This window comes from Neoarius graeffei, chromosome 19 (assembly GCF_027579695.1).
Source record: "Neoarius graeffei isolate fNeoGra1 chromosome 19, fNeoGra1.pri, whole genome shotgun sequence".
NCBI classification, from domain to species: Eukaryota; Metazoa; Chordata; class Actinopteri; order Siluriformes; family Ariidae; genus Neoarius; species Neoarius graeffei.
This window is the reverse complement of record NC_083587.1, coordinates 30588247-30606481: the sequence shown is the minus strand read 5'-3', so window position 1 is coordinate 30606481 and position 18235 is coordinate 30588247. Positions and strand designations below refer to the sequence as shown.

Here is an 18235-nt window from a genome sequence, read left to right as displayed (position 1 = left end):
CAACACCTTATGTCATCACGTGTTGTCCGTTGTCTGTCATCGGGCATCATCCACATTTCATGAAAATCGCTTCTTCACTGATTTTTATTCTTCTTGGCAGGAATGTAGGTCTGCGTATATGAGGTGCATATAGCTTCGACCCAAATTTGCATAATTTCAATTAATAATGAAGATATGGAGTAATTAAGCCCTAACAAGCAGTTTCGACACACATCACTTCTTCTCCCTCAATTCTTCACTGATTTTGATTCTTTCTGGCATGAAGATAAGGGGTACCTAGGCTGCATATAACTTCTAACAAGATTTGCTTAATTATTAATGACGTTATGAGCAGTTCAACAAAAATTTCTTCTCGGTCGATTCCTTGCCGTGTTGGATTCTTTCTGGCAAATACAGTGGTGCTTAAAAGTTTGTGAACCCTTTAGAATTTTCTATATTTCTGCAAAAATATGACCCAAAACATCATCAGATTTTCACACAAGTCCTAAAAGTAGATAAAGAGAACCCAGTTAAACAAATGAGACAAAAATATTATACTTGGTCATTTATTTATTGAGGAAAATGATCCAATATTACATATCTGTGAGTGGCAAAAGTATGTGAACCTTTGCTTTCAGTATCTGGTGTGACCCCCTTGTGCAGCAATAACTGCAACTAAACGTTTCCGGTAACTGTTGATCAGTCCTGCACACCGGCTTGGAGGAATTTTAGCTCATTCCTCCATACAGAACAGCTTCAACTCTGGGATGTTGGTGGGTTTCCTCACATGAACTGCTCGCTTCAGGTCCTTCCACAACATTTTGATTGGATTAAGGTCAGGACTTTGACTTGGCCATTCCAAAACATTAACTTTATTCTTCTTTAACCATTCTTTGGTAGAACGACTTGTGTGCTTAGGGTCGTTGTCTTGCTGCATGACCCACCTTCTCTTGAAATTCAGTTCGTGGACAGATGTCCTGACATTTTCCTTTAGAATTCCCTGATATAATTCAGAATTCATTGTTCCATCAATGATGGCAAGCCGTCCTGGCCCAGATGCAGCAAAACAGGCCCAAAACACGATACTACCACCACCATGTTTCACAGATGGGATAAGGTTGTTATGCTGGAATGCAGTGTTTTCCTTTCTCCAAACTTAACACTTCTCATTTAAACCAAATTGTTCTATTTTGGGCTCAGCTGTCCACAAAACATTTTTCCAATAGCCTTCTGGCTTGTCCATGTGATCTTTAGCAAACTGCAGACAAGCAGCAAGTTTTTTGGAGAGCAGTGGCTTTCTCCTTGCAACCCTGTCATGCACACCATTGTTGTTCAGTGTTCTCCTGATGGTGGACTCATGAACATTAACATTAGCCAATGTGAGAGAGGCCTTCAGTTGCTTAGAAGTTACCCCGGGGTCCTTTGTGACCTCGCCAACTATTACACGCCTTGCTCTTGGAGTGATCTTTGTTGGTCGACCACTCCTGGGGAGGGTAACAATGGTCTTGAATTTCCTCCATTTGTACACAATCTGTCTGACTGTGGATTGGTGGAGTCCAAACTCTTTAGAGATGGTTTTGTAACCTTTTCCAGCCTGATGAACATCAACAACGCTTTTTCTGAGGTCCTCAGAAATCTCCTTTGTCCGTGCCATGATACACTTGCACAAAAACGTGTTGTGAAGATCAGACTTTGATAGATCCCTGTTCTTTAAATAAAACAGAGTGCCCACTCACACCTGATTTGTCATCCAATTGATTGAAAACACCTGACTCTAATTTCACCTTCAAATTAACTGCTAATCCTAGAGGTTCACATACTTTTGCCACTCTCAGATATGTAATATTGGATCATATTCCTCAATAAATAAATGACCAAGTATCATATTTTTGTCTAATTTGTTTAACTGGGTTCTCTTTATCTACTTTTAGGACTTGTGTGAAAATCTGATGATGTTTTGGGTCATATTTATGCAGAAATATAGAAAATTCTAAAGGGTTCACAAACTTTCAAGCACCACTGTAGGTTGGTATAGGTTGAAAGATCTAGGGTGTGTATAGCTTCTACATATATAGCTTGTATATAGTGTATGCAGCTTGCAACATTTATTGCGCAAGGTGGCCCACTTTAGATCATTCCTTCTGGACTAGATGGGGCCGGAGTGAGCTACGCTATCATTGACGGTCTCGTTTGAGTTACTATTGCCGTTCTGTCAGTTTAGAACAGTCGTCATTCTACTCTGACCTTTATCAGTAAGGCGTTTCCACTTGTGGAACTGTCGCTCACTGAATGTTTTCAGTTTTTTGCACCATTCTGTGTAAACATAGCAGTTTCTGAAAAACCTAGCCTGCCTGGCACCAGCAAAAATGCCCTGGACAGAGTCACTGAGATCCCGTTTTCCTCCCTATTCTGATGTTTGATGTGAACGTTAACTAATGATTGGAGGATTAGACGACTGCATGAATATGCAGGTGTATGTGTTTCTAGTAAAGTGTATTGTATTGAGTGTATTGTAACCTGTTAAAACAGTTAGGGAATTTTAAATAAGATAATACAGGTTTTTTTCTCTTTCCAAACAATAGTTGTCACAATCCGTATTTGCCAGATGAGTACTAATATTTCTATAAATGTTTTTAGGATGTTTTAATCATTTTCAGAAATGTAAATTTATCTATATAAATGAAGCACTATCTAATTGAATATGCACAAATCTGCATACTTGATAAAACCAAAAATGTAGTCTTTGAATGATCTTAGAAAACGTTGTTAGATGTTAAGATGATTTGAAATATATATATATATATATATATATATATATATATATATATATATATATATTATTAATTCAATACTTATATTTGGGCGGCACGGTGGTGTAGTGGTTAGTGCTGTCGCCTCACAGCAAGAAGGTCCGGGTTCGAGCCCCGTGGCCGGCGAGAGCCTTTCTGTGCGGAGTTTGCATGTTCTCCCCATGTCCGCGTGGGTTTCCTCCGGGTGCTCCGGTTTCCCCCACAGTCCAAAGACATGCAGGTTAGGTTAACTGGTGACTCTAAATTGAGCGTAGGTGTGAATGTGAGTGTGAATGGTTGTCTGTGTCTATGTGCCATCCCTGTGATGACCTGGCGACTTTTCCAGGGTGTACCCTGCCTCTCTCCTGTAGTCAGCTGGGATAGGCTCCAGCTTGCCTGCGACCTTGTAGAACAGGATAAAGCATCTAGAGATAATGAGATACTTATATTTATTATTTCAAGACACTTGAGAGACTTTGAAAACTGTTGGCTGGGATATCAGTTATCCATCCATTATCTGTAGCCGCTTACCCTGTTCTGCAGGCAAGCTGGAGTCTATCCCAGCTGACTATGGGCGAGAGGCGGGGTACACCCTGGACAAGTCGCCAGGTTATCGCAGGGCTGACACACACACACACCTACAGTCAATTTAGAGCCACCAATTAGCCTAACCTGCATGTCTTTGGACTGTGGGGAAAACCGGAGCACCCGGAGGAAACCCACGCAGACATGGGGAGAACATGCGAACTCCGCACAGAAAGGCCCTCGCCGGCCACGGGGCTTGAACCCAGGACTTTCTTGCTATGAGGCAACAGCGCTAACCACTACACCACCGTGCCGCCGATATCAGTTATTTGTTTCTTTATTTAGTTAAGGAAATCCCATGCACTGTTCTAAATGGGTATGTAATTATATTATATATATAGTGCGACGATAAACTGCAATACAAATTTATGATGATTCAAATCAATAAAAAATTTGTCGTGATTATTAGCTGCATAATCTTAATTTTTTCCTTGCCTTGTTTGGATGTCACAAAGTTGGATGGGCGTGACAAAGTTGGACAGGATTAGAAATGAGAATATTAGAGAAACAGCACATGTAGAACGGCTTGGAGACAAAGTGAGAGAGGCAAAATTTAGATGGTTTGGATACATACGGACAAGCTCAAGGGTATACTGGGAAACGAATGCTGGAGATGGAGTTGCCAGGTAGAAGGAAAAGAGAAAAACCAAAGATGAGATTTATGGATGTGGTGAAGGAGGATAAGAGGGCAGTTGGTGTGACAGAAGAAGATATGGAGGACAGGAGATGGAGGGACATTATCTGCTGTGGTGATCCCTAATGGGACCAGCCGGAAGAAGAATAATTGCGTTGTTTGGACATCAGAAGGTATAGTAATGCACAATAGGAGGAATTTGCGTGACTTCACTGTAGACGGAAGAACGCAGCTCTTACGCTTATTGCTTTTTTTTATAAAAGGAATGTTTTAGTTAATAGGCTATTATATTTTACTCTAACCTTTACACATGTGGGCAAATACTTATTGTTGGTTCTGCGGAAAATGGAACAAATGTTCTAAAATTAATTTTTTTCACAAAAGTAATATTTAAGGTGATAAAGAATAGGAAAATAGGTTGGGTTTTTCAGTAATACAATGTGTGTTTTTAAAACTATTATGAATGAAATCAAATCATGAGTTGTTACATGCCTAGTTCTAAATAAAATTTTCACGATAAAATATTTCTGGAATATCTTTTCAAATTAGAATGCAACATGTCAAGAAATGATTGAGAGAGAGGGAATTTTCAAACTAAAATGTGGTTTATTGGGTTTCCATTCTAGTAAGAGTGATTTTTGTAAAGGAAATCCTAATGATACACATACTGACATTAATATCAGGTAACAAGGTTTTCAGAGATAAAGTGGGCGGAGCTTTAAATAATACAGTGGTTGCGATTGGCCAAAACATTTCTGAAATAAACATTTTTCTGTTGAGATTTTTTTTTTTTTACTACAGTTTAGAGACTTTTGAGAGAGAGCATTTGATTTTTCGAACAATCTGAGAAATAATCAGTGTCACCAAAAATATTCTTTTTGTTTTGTTGTGGGTTTTTTGTTTGTTTGTTTGTTTGTTTGTTTGTTTGTTTGTTTGTTTGTTGTAGTGTCTTGTTGTAACTCATTAAACTGCCTGCTTACCTTCAGAGGACTATGGATTTCTGGCTATAGAATACTGTGTTGTCTCTGGTTGAGTAGCACTGGGAGGGAAAATGGCTTCCGGCAACTATTTCTTCAGATTCTGCTTTGACTACTCATGTTCAGTGTAAAACTGTTTGAAGTTTACAGCTCTGACTAGGTCCTGTGAGGAAATACTTCAGATGGGGAGTAAAAGTGAACATTGCATAATATTATTACTATGCTTAATCTAGACTACAGTTACCTTGCTAACAGGATAGTTTCATTACAGACTGGTAAATGTCTTTCGTTCCACATTACTATCTGATCCTTTCTTTGATCCTTTCTTTTGCTTTTTCTCCAGCGGGTCTTATTGACAGCTGTGTAGGAGAGATGAAGCAGATCCACTCTCAGCTTCACCTGGAGTCAGTAAGACCAGGCAAAACCGCACACAGAAAGAAGGTAACCAGATCGCGTGCATGTGAGAGAGAGATATGAAAAGTGTGTAAGTGTGTGTAGGTGGTGAAATCCATACAGATACTTTACCACTTCGTATGGTGTGATTTCACTTGTGGGTTAGCACAAGTGTTCACATTTTCACAACTCCTGTATATATAGTGCAGGGCTTTACATTAACTTTTTTGCTCACTGGCCACTGTGGCTAGTGGTTTTCCTGAGTCACTAGCCATTCAGCCTTTTCACTAGCCACAATTTTGTTGCCAGGAAATCGCAGTTTTTTCTTCACCATGATACATTAAAGTTCGTAAGATCTAGATTTAATTATGAATGGCAGCGTATAATGTAGCACTCAAGTATTCAGTGTTGTTAAGGTAGCTCCCTATATGAAAACATGCAACCAATTCAGACAAAAATATAAACAGAGTATTCTGTTTATTGAACTCAAATTCAAGCCCCTTATAATATGAAATATCGTATAATATGAAAATAACATTCAGTACAACTGAACTGATTCTAATATTAAAAGTCCAATTCAAAACATTTATCATTGAAAAACGTTTGATGTTTTGATATGCAAGTATTATGTGTATTATCAAGTATTATTATGTATATTATTATGTATTATCTATTAATAGTGTGTGTGTGTGTAGAGAGAGACATTAAAAATGTCCTCATTACATTCATCATCAGATGAGTCTGAATGGTCCATGAAAAATGGTCTCCGTGACCTGAGGCTTCCAGCAGGCCATAAGTTGATAGCTGTGGCGAGATCAACTTCTTTCCAATCGCATGAACGTTTCTAAACAGCAGCTCCATCCTCTCCAGCTCAGCCGACTTCATGACAGCCAGGGACTGAAAGCAGTGCTGTCCTGTAGTGAACCAGCTGTCTTCACCGGTTTTGATGTTATAGTACCGATGTGTGCATTTGACTTTTCGTGGTCCTTCATAGTTTCGAGTTTAAAATTACTGGTGCCTGTCTTTGCCAGACTTTCTACAGTCTTCGCAGTACAGGGTATTTTCGGTTTTGCCATGAACTAGCCAATCTCACCCGAATTTCCATTGGTCATTGAACTGTCTTATCTTCCTCTTAGCGTCTTGTTCATCTCCATGGCCGTAGCCAGCTATGAGGCCACCGAGGTCCGGACCTCGGTCATTTTTAAGAGCTGAAAATACATTTGTACGCTAAATATTCAACTGGATAAAAAAATAAAGAATAACATTAAAATGTCTCCGTAAAAAGTGCATTGTTAATTATGTTAAATGTTGATTCTGTCTTCTGTGTCTGTTTCGTGCGCACGGCTCTGAGACCAAGAACACAAAAGCGAATGAGCGTGCGACTCAGGGGAGGAACGCAGTGCAGCAGACACGTTTTTTCATAGTAACCATCAGCGCACTTTCATGAAGCTGTTAAATTTACATTTTCGAAGCAGCGCAGTTGTAGCCTGCCTTGTTTGTGAGTTTAAAAATAAATCATTCGATAAGCCAAAACAATAGAGTGGAAAGTTTCAACTTATGTTTGCCTTGGATAACTTTGCCTAAAACATGGTGGTGTATACTGATTTTTTTTTTTCCCAGAATTTTTTTTTTTTTTTTGTGTATGTGTAACGGATGCCAGATTGTTAATATATCTTAGTTACATAGGCTACACGGTTAGGGTATCTTTTGTCCTCATTGCTTGGGCCAGATCAAACCATTAAACAAGCTTAAATTATTCTTACTCTTGCCACATACATGATTTTTTTTTAAAAACTGATGATATTCAAGCCCTGTGATGACCTGGCAACTTGTCCAGGGTGTACCTCGCCTTTCACCCATAGTCAGCTGGGATAGGCTCCAGCTTGCCTGCGACCCTGTAGAACAGGATAAAGCAGTTAGAGATAATGAGATGAGATGAGATGAGATCCAGTTCAAACACCATTAAAAGTAATTTCAGGAATAGATCTCGTGTGGTGTGTAATTCACCCCTCTCATTTAAATATGGTGAAAATTTTTCGGCGCGCACTTTGCGCATCACAGACCTCGGTGATTTTAAAATGCTGCCCCGGCCCTGCTCATCTCTGCCCCTTTTTCCCTGAGCAGCAGGGTTTGAAACTCCAGCTATATGCCGCCACATAGTGCGCTTGTCAGTCGTCAGCAACTTTGTTGCTTCGTTCATTAACCGCAGATTACCGTATCATTTGATTTTATCTGAGATGTTAACGAACGTTCTAAACAATTCTAACATGTTGTCAGAATGTTTATGCAGGTGCTCATGGGAGTTGTAGGCGCGTAATATTACACTGCAATGCGTTTATTATATCAGATGCCTTCAGTGAAAACTACAATTAAAATATATTGTCATACCACAGAATAAACCACCCGCCAAAGTGGCTAGAGGGACTAAAGTTATTTCCCGCCAAAGCCGAATTTTACCCGCATTTGGCGGGTGGGCGGGTGCTAATGTAAAGTCCTGATATAGTGTGTGCTGAACATTTTCACACCGTTTCCTATTTTAATTCATCTTTAGAAATGTATAGTATTACAGAAATGTAAAAAAAAAAAAGGCTAGTGGGGGCGTCATGGCTCAGGTGGCTAAGGCGCCATACCATAAATCCGGGGACCCGGGTTTGAGTCCAACCAGAGGTCATTTCCCGATCCCTCCCTGCCTCTCTCTCCCACTCATTTCCTGTCCTGTCTCTACACTGTCCTATCCAATAAAGGTGAAAAAAAAGCCCCCAAAAAATATCTTAAAAAAAAAAGGCTAGTAATCTACAAATCAGATTGTATCACACACCGAAAAAGGAAACGGTCATCGGTCCAAGTTCCAAGAGAGCAAAACTGGCCATGCTCTCTGGGTGGGAGGGGCATGCTCATGTCAATTACAGCGATACTAAACAGTCATGGACTTGTGTACAATAGTGGTCAAACATTTGTACACACCTACTCATTAATAGGGTTTTCTGTATTTTGACCATTTTCTACATTGTAGAACAGTACTGAAGACATCAAAACTGTGAAATAACATCTGGAACATATATAGAATTATGTGCTTGATAAAAAAAAAAGTGTTAAATATTTGATATTGTAGATTCTTCAGCGTAGCCAGCGTTTACATTGATGATGCTTTGTACACTATTGGCATTCTCTTAACCAGCTTCATGAGGTCGTCACCTGGAATGCTTTTCAATTAACATGTGTGCCTCGTCAAAAGGTAATTAGTGCAGTTTCTTTCCTTCTTAATGTGTTTGAGATCAAACAGTGAATAGTAAATAATAAACATACAGTAAACAGCCCTATTCCACAACTGTAGTGATCCATATTATGTCAAGAAGCGCTCAACTAAGTAAAGAGAAACGACATCCATCATTACTTTAAAACATGAAGCGACTTTTAAGTAATAAAAATAAAGAGAAGTCACTGAATTAGAAGGTGTCCCCAAATTTTGACTAGTACTGTGTATGCAGAAGAGGGTAGATAGCACTTTCTGAGAGTGTGATACTCTTTCATCTCATCATCTCATTATCTGTAGCCGCTTTATCCTGTTCTACAGGGTCGCAGGCAAGCTGGAGCCTATCCCAGCTGACTACGGGCAAAAGGCGGGGTACACCCTGGACAAGTCGCCAGGTCATCACAGGGCTGACACATAGACACAGACAACCATTCACACTCACATTCACACCTACGGTCAATTTAGAGTCACCAGTTAACCTAACCTGCATGTCTTTGGACTGTGGGGGAAACCGGAGCACCCGGAGGAAACCCACGCGGACACGGGGAGAACATGCAAACTCCACACAGAAAGGCCCTCGCCGGCCACGGGGCTCGAACCCGGACCTTCTTGCTGTGAGGCGACAGCGCTAACCACTACACCACCGTGCTGCCCGTGATACTCTTTAAAAAAAATTAAATTAAATAAATTAAGGTGTGTATCCTCTTTACAAGTTACATGGCAGTTAAGTGCACATAACGTGCTTTGTAATGCTTTACGCATTTGTGTCATATTTAATGCATGCACGTGCACTGTTTCTTCAATGGGTTTTCTGGCAGCAGCACTTTTGTGACAATTATCATCTCTCAGATTTTCTAGTCAGTGATTTTGATTGTTGTTTTGTTGGCACACAGGAGGAGAACAGCATGAAGGAGCTCAGGATGGTGCTGGAGATCCTGAGGAATTGTCTCTATCAACATAAAGAGTGCAAAGTATGTGACTGATTTATATACAGTGGTGCTTGAAAGTTTCTGAACCCTTTAGAATAGTTTATTTAAAATATTATACTTGCAGCCCTGTGATGACTTGGCGACTTGTCCAGGGTGTACCCCGCCTTTCGCCCGTAGTCAGCTGGGATAGGCTCCAGCTTGCCTGCGACCCTGTAGAACAGGATAAAGCGGCTAGAGATAATGAGATGAGATCCAATATCGCATCTGTGAGTGGCAAAAGTATGTGAACTTTGGCTTTCAGTATCTGGTGTGACCCCGTTGTGCAGCAGTAACCGTAGCTAAGTGTTTGTTAACTCTTGATCATCCTGCACATTGGCCTGGAGGAATTTTAGCTCATTTCTCTGTACAGAACAGCTAACTTTAGGATGTTTGTGGGTTTCCTCACATGAACTGCTTGCGCAACATTTCGATTGGATTAAGGTCAGGGCTTTGACTTGGCCATTCCAAAACATTAACTTTGTTCTTCTTTCACCATTCTTTGGTAGAATGACCTTGTGTGCTTAGGGTCGTTGTCTTGCTGCATGACCCACCTTCTCTTGAGATTCAGTTCACATACAGATGTCCTGACGTTTTCATTTAAAATTTGCTGGAATAATTCGGAATTCATTGTCCTACCAATGAAGCCGTCCTGGCCCAGATACAGCAACACAGGCCCAAACCATGATACTACCACCACCATGTTTCACAAATGGGATAATGCTCTTATGCAGGAATGCAGTGTTTTCCTTTCTCCATATATAACACTTCTCATTTAAACCACAAAGTTCTATTTTGGTCTCATCCGTCCACAAAACATTTTTCCAATAGCCTTCTGGCTTGTCCACGTAATCTTTAGCAAACTGCAGACAGGTAGTAATGTTCGTTTTAAAGAGCAGTAGCTTTCTCTTTGCAACCCTGTCATACACTCCATCATTGTTCACGCATATTTAGAAGAGAAAAACATACCAATGGACATTGAAAAACTGGAAAAGAGAGCAATAGTGGAAATATAAAGTTCTACTTGGAGGTGAGGAAAAGTGACGGAGACTTTTACAAGAGGACTTCACTCAGTAAAGCCCTTTTGTTTTGAACAACTGCAATGTAACAATTAACTACGACCAAAAGTAACTTTGACCTTGAACTATAACCTGTATATAGCTTGTATATTAGTTGGGTTGTTGTTCAGGCTTTTTGGACTTGTACCATTTTTATTGTTAGAACTTTGACTTTGTACATTGGCAGAACATTGAATTACATTCAATCAGAATCAGCATTCAATATTGGTAAGTCACCACCCGTTCTTAACTTTTTGTAAAATCTATAAATGTTCCATCCAGCCATTATCTGTAGCCGCTTATCCTGTTCTACAGGGTCGCAGGCAAGCTGGAGCCTATCCCAGCTGACTACGGGCGAAAGGCGGGGTACACCCTGGACAAGTCGCCAGGTCATCGCAGGGCTGACACATAGACACAGACAACCATTCACACTCACACTCACACCTACGGTCAATTTAGAGTCACCAGTTAACCTAACCTGCATGTCTTTGGACTGTGGGGGAAACCGGAGCACCCGGAGGAAACCCACGCGGACACGGGGAGAACATGCAAACTCCGCACAGAAAGGCCCTTGCCGGCTGCTGGGCTCGAACCCAGGACCTTCTTGCTGTGAGGCGACAGCGCTAACCACTACACTACCGTGCCGCCCGTGTATGAATAATAATAATAGCTGGCTTTTTTTATGGTACAATATTCTGTTCAGCTACTCATCTTTGACTCGTTCAAGATCATGCTAGCTGAATGGAATATATCTGATATATCATGATAAAAGCCAGCCAATATTATTTAAATATGTCGCTCAGATCCGCGATGTATTTCATATGAAAAATGTGAGTTTTTCAACACAAGAAGATAAACTTCATATCTTCAAGCCAACGAATGATTTTCCTTTTATTATATCGACACGTTCATAAACAAAAAGTACCTAAATTTCTCATCTCATTATCTCTAGCCGCTTTATCCTGTTCTACAGGGTCGCAGGCAAGCTGGAGCCTATCCCAGCTGACTACGGGCGAAAGGTGGGGTACACCCTGAACAAGTCGCCAGGTCATCACAGGGCTGACACATACAACCATTCACACTCACATTCACACCTACGGTCAATTTAGAGTCACCAGTTAACCTAACCTGCATGTCTTTGGAGGAAACCAGAGCACCTGGAGGAAACCCACGCGGACACGGGGAGAACATGCAAACTCCGCACGGAAAGGCCCTCGCCGGCCACAGGGCTCGAACCCGGACCTTCTTGCTGTGAGGCGACAGTGCTAACCACTACACCACCGTGCCGCCGTACCTAAATTTATCAAAACAATTCATCAATTTCCTCACGAGTTGACGTGTAGAGATTTATGTCACAGTTTTGGTTCTCCGTGTCCTGGATGTAGCTCGTATGAAAAATATGAATGGCATATTTCCCAGTAAAACATTCTGTCCATATAATATAATCAAATTTACATGGGTTATTAGGTCCAAACTATTTTTAGCATTTGTATAAACTACAACTACACAAATGATTTAAAAGCAAAGTACAGTTACGCAAATGACGAGCTGAAACAAGGTGAAGGAAATGCATACAACGATGACTTAAGTTGCATTTTAAGGTTTTGGGTTTTTTTAAATTAAAGATAGTTAGTTTTTTCTGTATTATTAAACACGATAGTGAACAAATCTGATTTAGTAAAAAATGTGTAATTGAGTGTTCGTGTCTTGTATTTCCTCACAGGAAGTAGCAACAGATTTAAAACTCTCCTCTGTCGTGCTGTCCCTTTGGCCGTGGCTCCTTCTGAACGACTCGGGCATGATGGCAGCATTAGAACTGCTCTGTGTATACACGGCTAACTGCAGTGCAGGTGAGGCACAAACCTTACACGAAAATCTGTCATGCTGATCATGATGTGTGATAAAAATCTATGAGAATAATCAGCGATATGTATGGTGGTGTCATGTCGTCGAAGTTACTGTTACCATCCCAAAGGTGATTTATTTTCCGATAGCAGGACATCCCAAAGTGTTTTAATCCTCTTATGCTGCAGGAATGTGATCTTCAGTAATGCATTTAAACAGGGAATCTTCAACTAGAGCTACACAGATGATGGAAAAGCTTTATATCGAGTGCAGCTGAGATGAAAAGAAAACTGATTGTGGATTTGAAAATCCTCAGGAGTCTTGGGAGGGACATAACTTTGCTAAGGAGAAAACATTACAGGTTGAATAAGAGAGAGAATATCGTGAATAGTGATGCGAGTTAAAATGCGAACGCATCAGTGTGTCTGCATCCAGTGATCTGAGTCATCGCCGTCATCAGTACTGTAAGAGCTTCTGTGTTCAGTGGAAATAACTGACATAGCCTTAGCGGCTACAGTAGAGACTCTTGGTGTGAGCGGAGTGTTGCACATGAGGTGGGCACTGAGGTTAGGTGGAGGATCAGAAGTTCTGCTCACTGCAGTGCACATGACATATAACCTGCTTTTGGCGAGTTCACCTCCGGCTGCGTGGGTGGTTATTGCAGGTGGTACTTGTCATTCCGTGTTGCTTTAAGTTAGTGGGTTTCTGATGCAAATGAAAAGAAAACCGCTCTGAAATGGCATTGCCCTGTTATGTAATTAAGTCATTTAAATAAATAAATAAACTTGCTGTGATAGCAGTCCATAATGGGATTATTACTGTTTTCGCCCCGAAGTTGATTATATTTCTACAACAGCATGTTCTGAAGTGTTTTATTCCTTTTATACCACAGGGATTGATCAGCATTTTTGCACTTGATCTTTGTGTTTTTCCATGAACATGTCATGTTCTTGTTTCTTACTAACTTCCTGTTATCAGTGATGTTATAGCTGCTGTAAACAATCACCAAGCCGTCACGTTTCTCTCTCTCGCTTGTTTTGTTGTTGTTGTTTTTTTGGGTTTTATTTATTTTGGGTTAATAAGAACAAAAAATGTACAGCGGATCATGTTACTCTGAAAGTAGAAAGTTCTCTGTCCTGAATTTTCCTGTTATAGAAAACCTCACTTCCTGTTACATAAAAATTAGAATAAACATCTCCTTACATAAAGCTTTTGCATATTCATGGCTGTATGTTTTTCTTTGCTAAATAACAGCACTTTTTTTTATCATTCAAGTTCCTGTGAATGAGTTGTTGCTATAGAAACGATAATGTGTTGTTATAAACTAGAGATGGGACCAATCCGAATACCCAGAGTTAATATCAGACCAGCAAGACATGGTATTATCAGCTCCTGTAACAAATCGCAAACATTGGAACTAGAGGTCTGCGCGGGACAGAATTTTCAGTCCCGCTCCCGCAAAGAATTATGATTTTCAGTCCCGCTCCCGCCCGCGCCTGCCATATTTTGTCCCGCTCCCGCCCGCAAATCCCGCATGATGCAGACGTTCGCATTATTTCTCACGAAAGTTCTTGTCATTGGCTTGGGGAATTAAACATGCTGAGCTTAGCTGAGCTCTCCACTGACCAATCCTTCACCTAGCGCACGTAGCGAGGGTACGCGTTGCCAGGCGGCATGCGCAGCTGAGGCTTTACAGAGATTCCCAACACGCCTACCAAAATCTACAGTGGATATTAAGAATATTGTACATTGCACATAGCTTATATGTCACTCCTCACATTTACATTCTAGGAAATACAAGTAGGCCTAAAAGAAATTAATATAATTTAGACACAGTGTGATGGTGCCCCGCCCCCTACATAAATATCTACAGCTCACATTCAGGGGTGCGTTTCAAGCAATGTACCTGTTTTCAAAGCAGCACTTACTTCTGAAGCACTGTGAGCTTCACTAGAGGAGCTCTGCTCTTCTGCCATGATCGGAGATCTCAAACACGGAAGAGCGGAAAGGATTCGGAAACGTACGCGAGATTAGACCACATCCGCAAATTTAGGCATCTTAAAATGTTTTTATTAATGCCAAATAAAATATCCAGCACAAATTATATATGATAGACATAAATTAATAATTTATAAATTTTATTTTAAACACGTTTTTAGTTAGCGGGACTGCAGCTTATCACCTCTCCCGCCCGCTCCCGCATTGTGCAGTCCCCCTCCTGCCCGCGCCCGCAATGAGCTTTCAAAATTTGTCCCGCGCCGCACTGCTTTGCGTCGGGTCCCGCGGGACTCCCGTGGGAGTGCAGGGCTCTAATTGGAACCTGATTTATCAGAATTATTTGGAAAGTTATAAATGCTTACATTTCCAAGAGACTTGACTGTTTTTTTTTTTTCCCTCCTCTCTTGTTAGGATTGGTTTTACAACTCCGTTTGGAAAAAAGTAGGGACACTGTGTAAAACATACCGGTAAATAAAAACAGAATGATGTGTATTCAGGGTTCCCGCGGGGTTTTAAAAGGTAGTTAATTAAAATAGGCTAAATTATGGCCAGTAAAAGGTAGTAAACGTAATCTGACGTGGTAGTACATTTTTTTGACCCCCATCCAACTGGGCCTATGTGTTTTCTAATTCGTTTAATTAACCTGCATGCCATAATATCCATAAATTACTACATTTGGGCGAATTTATTTTTATGTATCGAGGAGGACCGCAGTGAGGAGTTGGTGGCGCATGCGCTTTGAATTCCAATAACGGTCGAATCCAGTATAAATTTATACCAGAGATTGTTTAGTACGAGACTGACTTTGTTTATACGGCTCTAGTCGAATCTATCTGTTAACCCGACTGGCGACATCTGCAAGAGAATTAAACAATGGGGAAATGCAAATTTTCAGACCTCTGGCTGGAGGAACCTGATTTTAAAGACTAGCTAAAGGCGGTAGATGGCAATCGGCGAGAGGCGTTCATTGAAAAGTTGATCAAAGAAAAGGTCAAACAACTGAGGCACATGTAATGCGTTGTGTGCGCGCGCGCCTGGTGCGTTGTGTGCGCGCGCGCGTGCCTGGTGCGTTGTGTGCGTGCGTGCCTGGTGCGTTGTGTGCGCGCCATTTGAGGCATCCAAAATGTGATGAGCAAATCTGTTGAACTGTTCAAATGATTAAGATTAACCCTCTAAAACACTGATCTCTGGGAGGAAGGTGTTGACTCTGCCCACGGGCCTTCACGACTACAGGACTGGTGCAAATGACTATCTTAAGCAAACTTGGCAATGTGTTGAGAGACTGCCAAAATAGGGCTTGGGTTATGTGTGTTTTGTATCTTTAGGGTGTGTGTCTTGTCTTTGTCATGTGTGTGTGCACCCATGTGTGCGTGCGCCTGGTGCGCTTTGTGTGTGTGTGTGGGTTCGTGTTTGCCATTTGACCTGATCTAAATGTAATGAGTTGATGTACCTAAGCACATAAGATTTTTTTTGTGCAAATTTGTTCACCTGTTCAAAAGATTATTCCACAAACAAAATGTTGGCCATCTTGAAAGTGTTGGCCGACAAAATGTAATCAGATCTTGTACCTAATGTGAAGTGTTGACACGCAAGGTTTAGTGCAAATCTGTGTACCCGTTAAGAGGTTATGGGCCACAGTTTCACAGTTCAATAAAATTATAACTTATATGTGGAAGTTTGTTTTCTTTTATGCAAATATGCATTACTCCATGTGTAGCCCTAGCAATGGGAGGTTCTATTATGCGTCCAAAGGGGAAGAGTTACACTACCGGTACGTTCAGATTTTCTTTCTATCTTGTCTCATCAATCCAACTCTTTGGCTAGAGTTGTCACTAACTTATATGTAGCACATTCACTTGGACTAACACATACACTCAAAGATTACCTTGTTAAATTGTGAGAAAATGTCCAAATCCAAATTGTCGCTGTGGTAGTAAAAAAAAATTGTGAAGGTAGTGAAAAGGTAGTAAATTCAACATAAAATATCTGTAGGAACCCTGGTATTGCAAATCATGGAAACTGTGTTTTATTGAAGGTAGTACAGAGACAACTTATGAAATGTTGAAACTCATCTCATCTCATTATCTCTAGCTGCTTTATCCTGTTCTACAGGGTCGCAGGCAAGCTGGAGCCTATCCCAACTGACTACGGGCGAAAGGCGGGGTACACCCTGGACAAGTCGCCAGGTCATCACAGGGCTGACACATAGACACAGACAACCATTCACACTCACATTCACACCTACGGTCAATTTAGAGTCACCAGTTAACCTAACCTGCATGTCTTTGGACTGTGGGGGAAACCGGAGCACCCGGAGGAAACCCACGCGGACACGGGGAGAACATGCAAACTCCGCACAGAAAGGCCCTCGCCGGCCGCGGGGCTCGAACCCGGACCTTCTTGCTGTGAGGCGACAGCGCTAACCACTACACCACCGTGCCGCCTTGTTGAAACTGAGAAATCTTATTGTTTTTTGAAAAATACACGCTCAGTTTGAATTTGGTGTCAGCAACATGTTTCAGAGGCAGGGGTAACAAAAGACTGAAAAAATTGTCATGTTAAAAAAAAACTAATTTGGTTAATTGGCAACAGGTCAGTAACATGATTGGGTATAAAAAGAGCATCCCAAAGAGGCGGAGTCTCTCAGAAGTAATGATGGGGAGGGGTTCGCTGCTCTGTGAAAGACTGCGTGGGCAAACAGTGCTACAATTTTTAAGAATAACATTCCTCACTGTAAAATTGCATCAGTATTGGTATCCGTATCAGCCAAATCTACTGTCAGAGCCATGCTGCTATAGAAAATGAATCAACACCTGTTGTCCAATCAGATTTGAGAATTCAACAGCACTGTATTCATAGTATGAGCTGTATTTATTGCAATGAACATGGTGCGGCATCCTGTTTCAGAGGTCTGTTCCAGAAAGAAGGATTGGAAAACCTCTCGGATGTCACTGTAGCTGAATTCTGGGAAACGGCCCAAAAAGATGAAAAATCTGTTGTGTGGGTTATTTTTTTTTTAATTGGGGTTTTCTGCCTAGAACATATTTTGCCATCTCAGCTGTACTAAACAGTAAATATATTCATTTTGTTAACTTTATAGCCTTCCTCCAAAGATCATGTTTAATAATCACAGCAGTAAGACGTTTTAAGTTGTTGGATATCTTCATGCTGTAGCAAAATGGACATTTTGTAGTTTGTAATCAGATTGCTGCCTGTTAAAACGCCCATGACTTTGTAATGCTAGAACTTTACGTCTGAGTGAAATGTATGTGAGGGAGAAACATCGGTTCAGTATGTAGTTTTTAGAACTAAATTGTTGAAAAATGTCAGTTTGGGCACGTAAAAGGTTTCCCTGAGTTGCCAAATATTTGTCACATGGGAGGAAAAAAATAAGCATGATTACAATTACGGTAGCTGAGTCCGTTACAGGCTGCATAAGGAGCTGTCACAGTGAAAAATATAAATATACAGTGGTGCTTGAAAGTTTGTGAACCCTTTAGAATTTTCTATATTTCTGCATAAATATGACCTAAAACATCATCAGATTTTCACACAAGTCCTGAAAGTAAATAAAAAGAACCCAGTTAAACAAATGAGACAAAAATATTATACTTGGTCATTTATTTATTGAGGGAAATGATCCAATATTATATATCTGTGAGTGGCAAAAGTATGTGAACCTCCTAGGATTAGCAGTTAATTTGAAGGTGAAATTAGAGTCAGGTGTTTTTAATCAATGGGATGACAATCAGGTGCGAG

The 18235-nt window shown here is 40.8% G+C and overlaps 1 protein-coding gene across 3 annotated transcripts in view; it reads left to right on the top strand.

Moving 5' to 3' along the window:
• rttn (rotatin) overlaps positions 1-18235 on the top strand; it is a 185607-nt gene that overhangs the window by 152584 nt on the left and 14788 nt on the right. For all 3 annotated transcript variants that reach the window (XM_060899987.1, XM_060899988.1, XM_060899986.1), the window contains 3 exons: positions 5308-5405; positions 9504-9581; positions 12357-12483. In XM_060899987.1, the coding sequence (XP_060755970.1) occupies positions 5308-5405; positions 9504-9581; positions 12357-12483 (303 nt within the window). The remainder of the gene's footprint in view (positions 1-5307; positions 5406-9503; positions 9582-12356; positions 12484-18235) is intronic.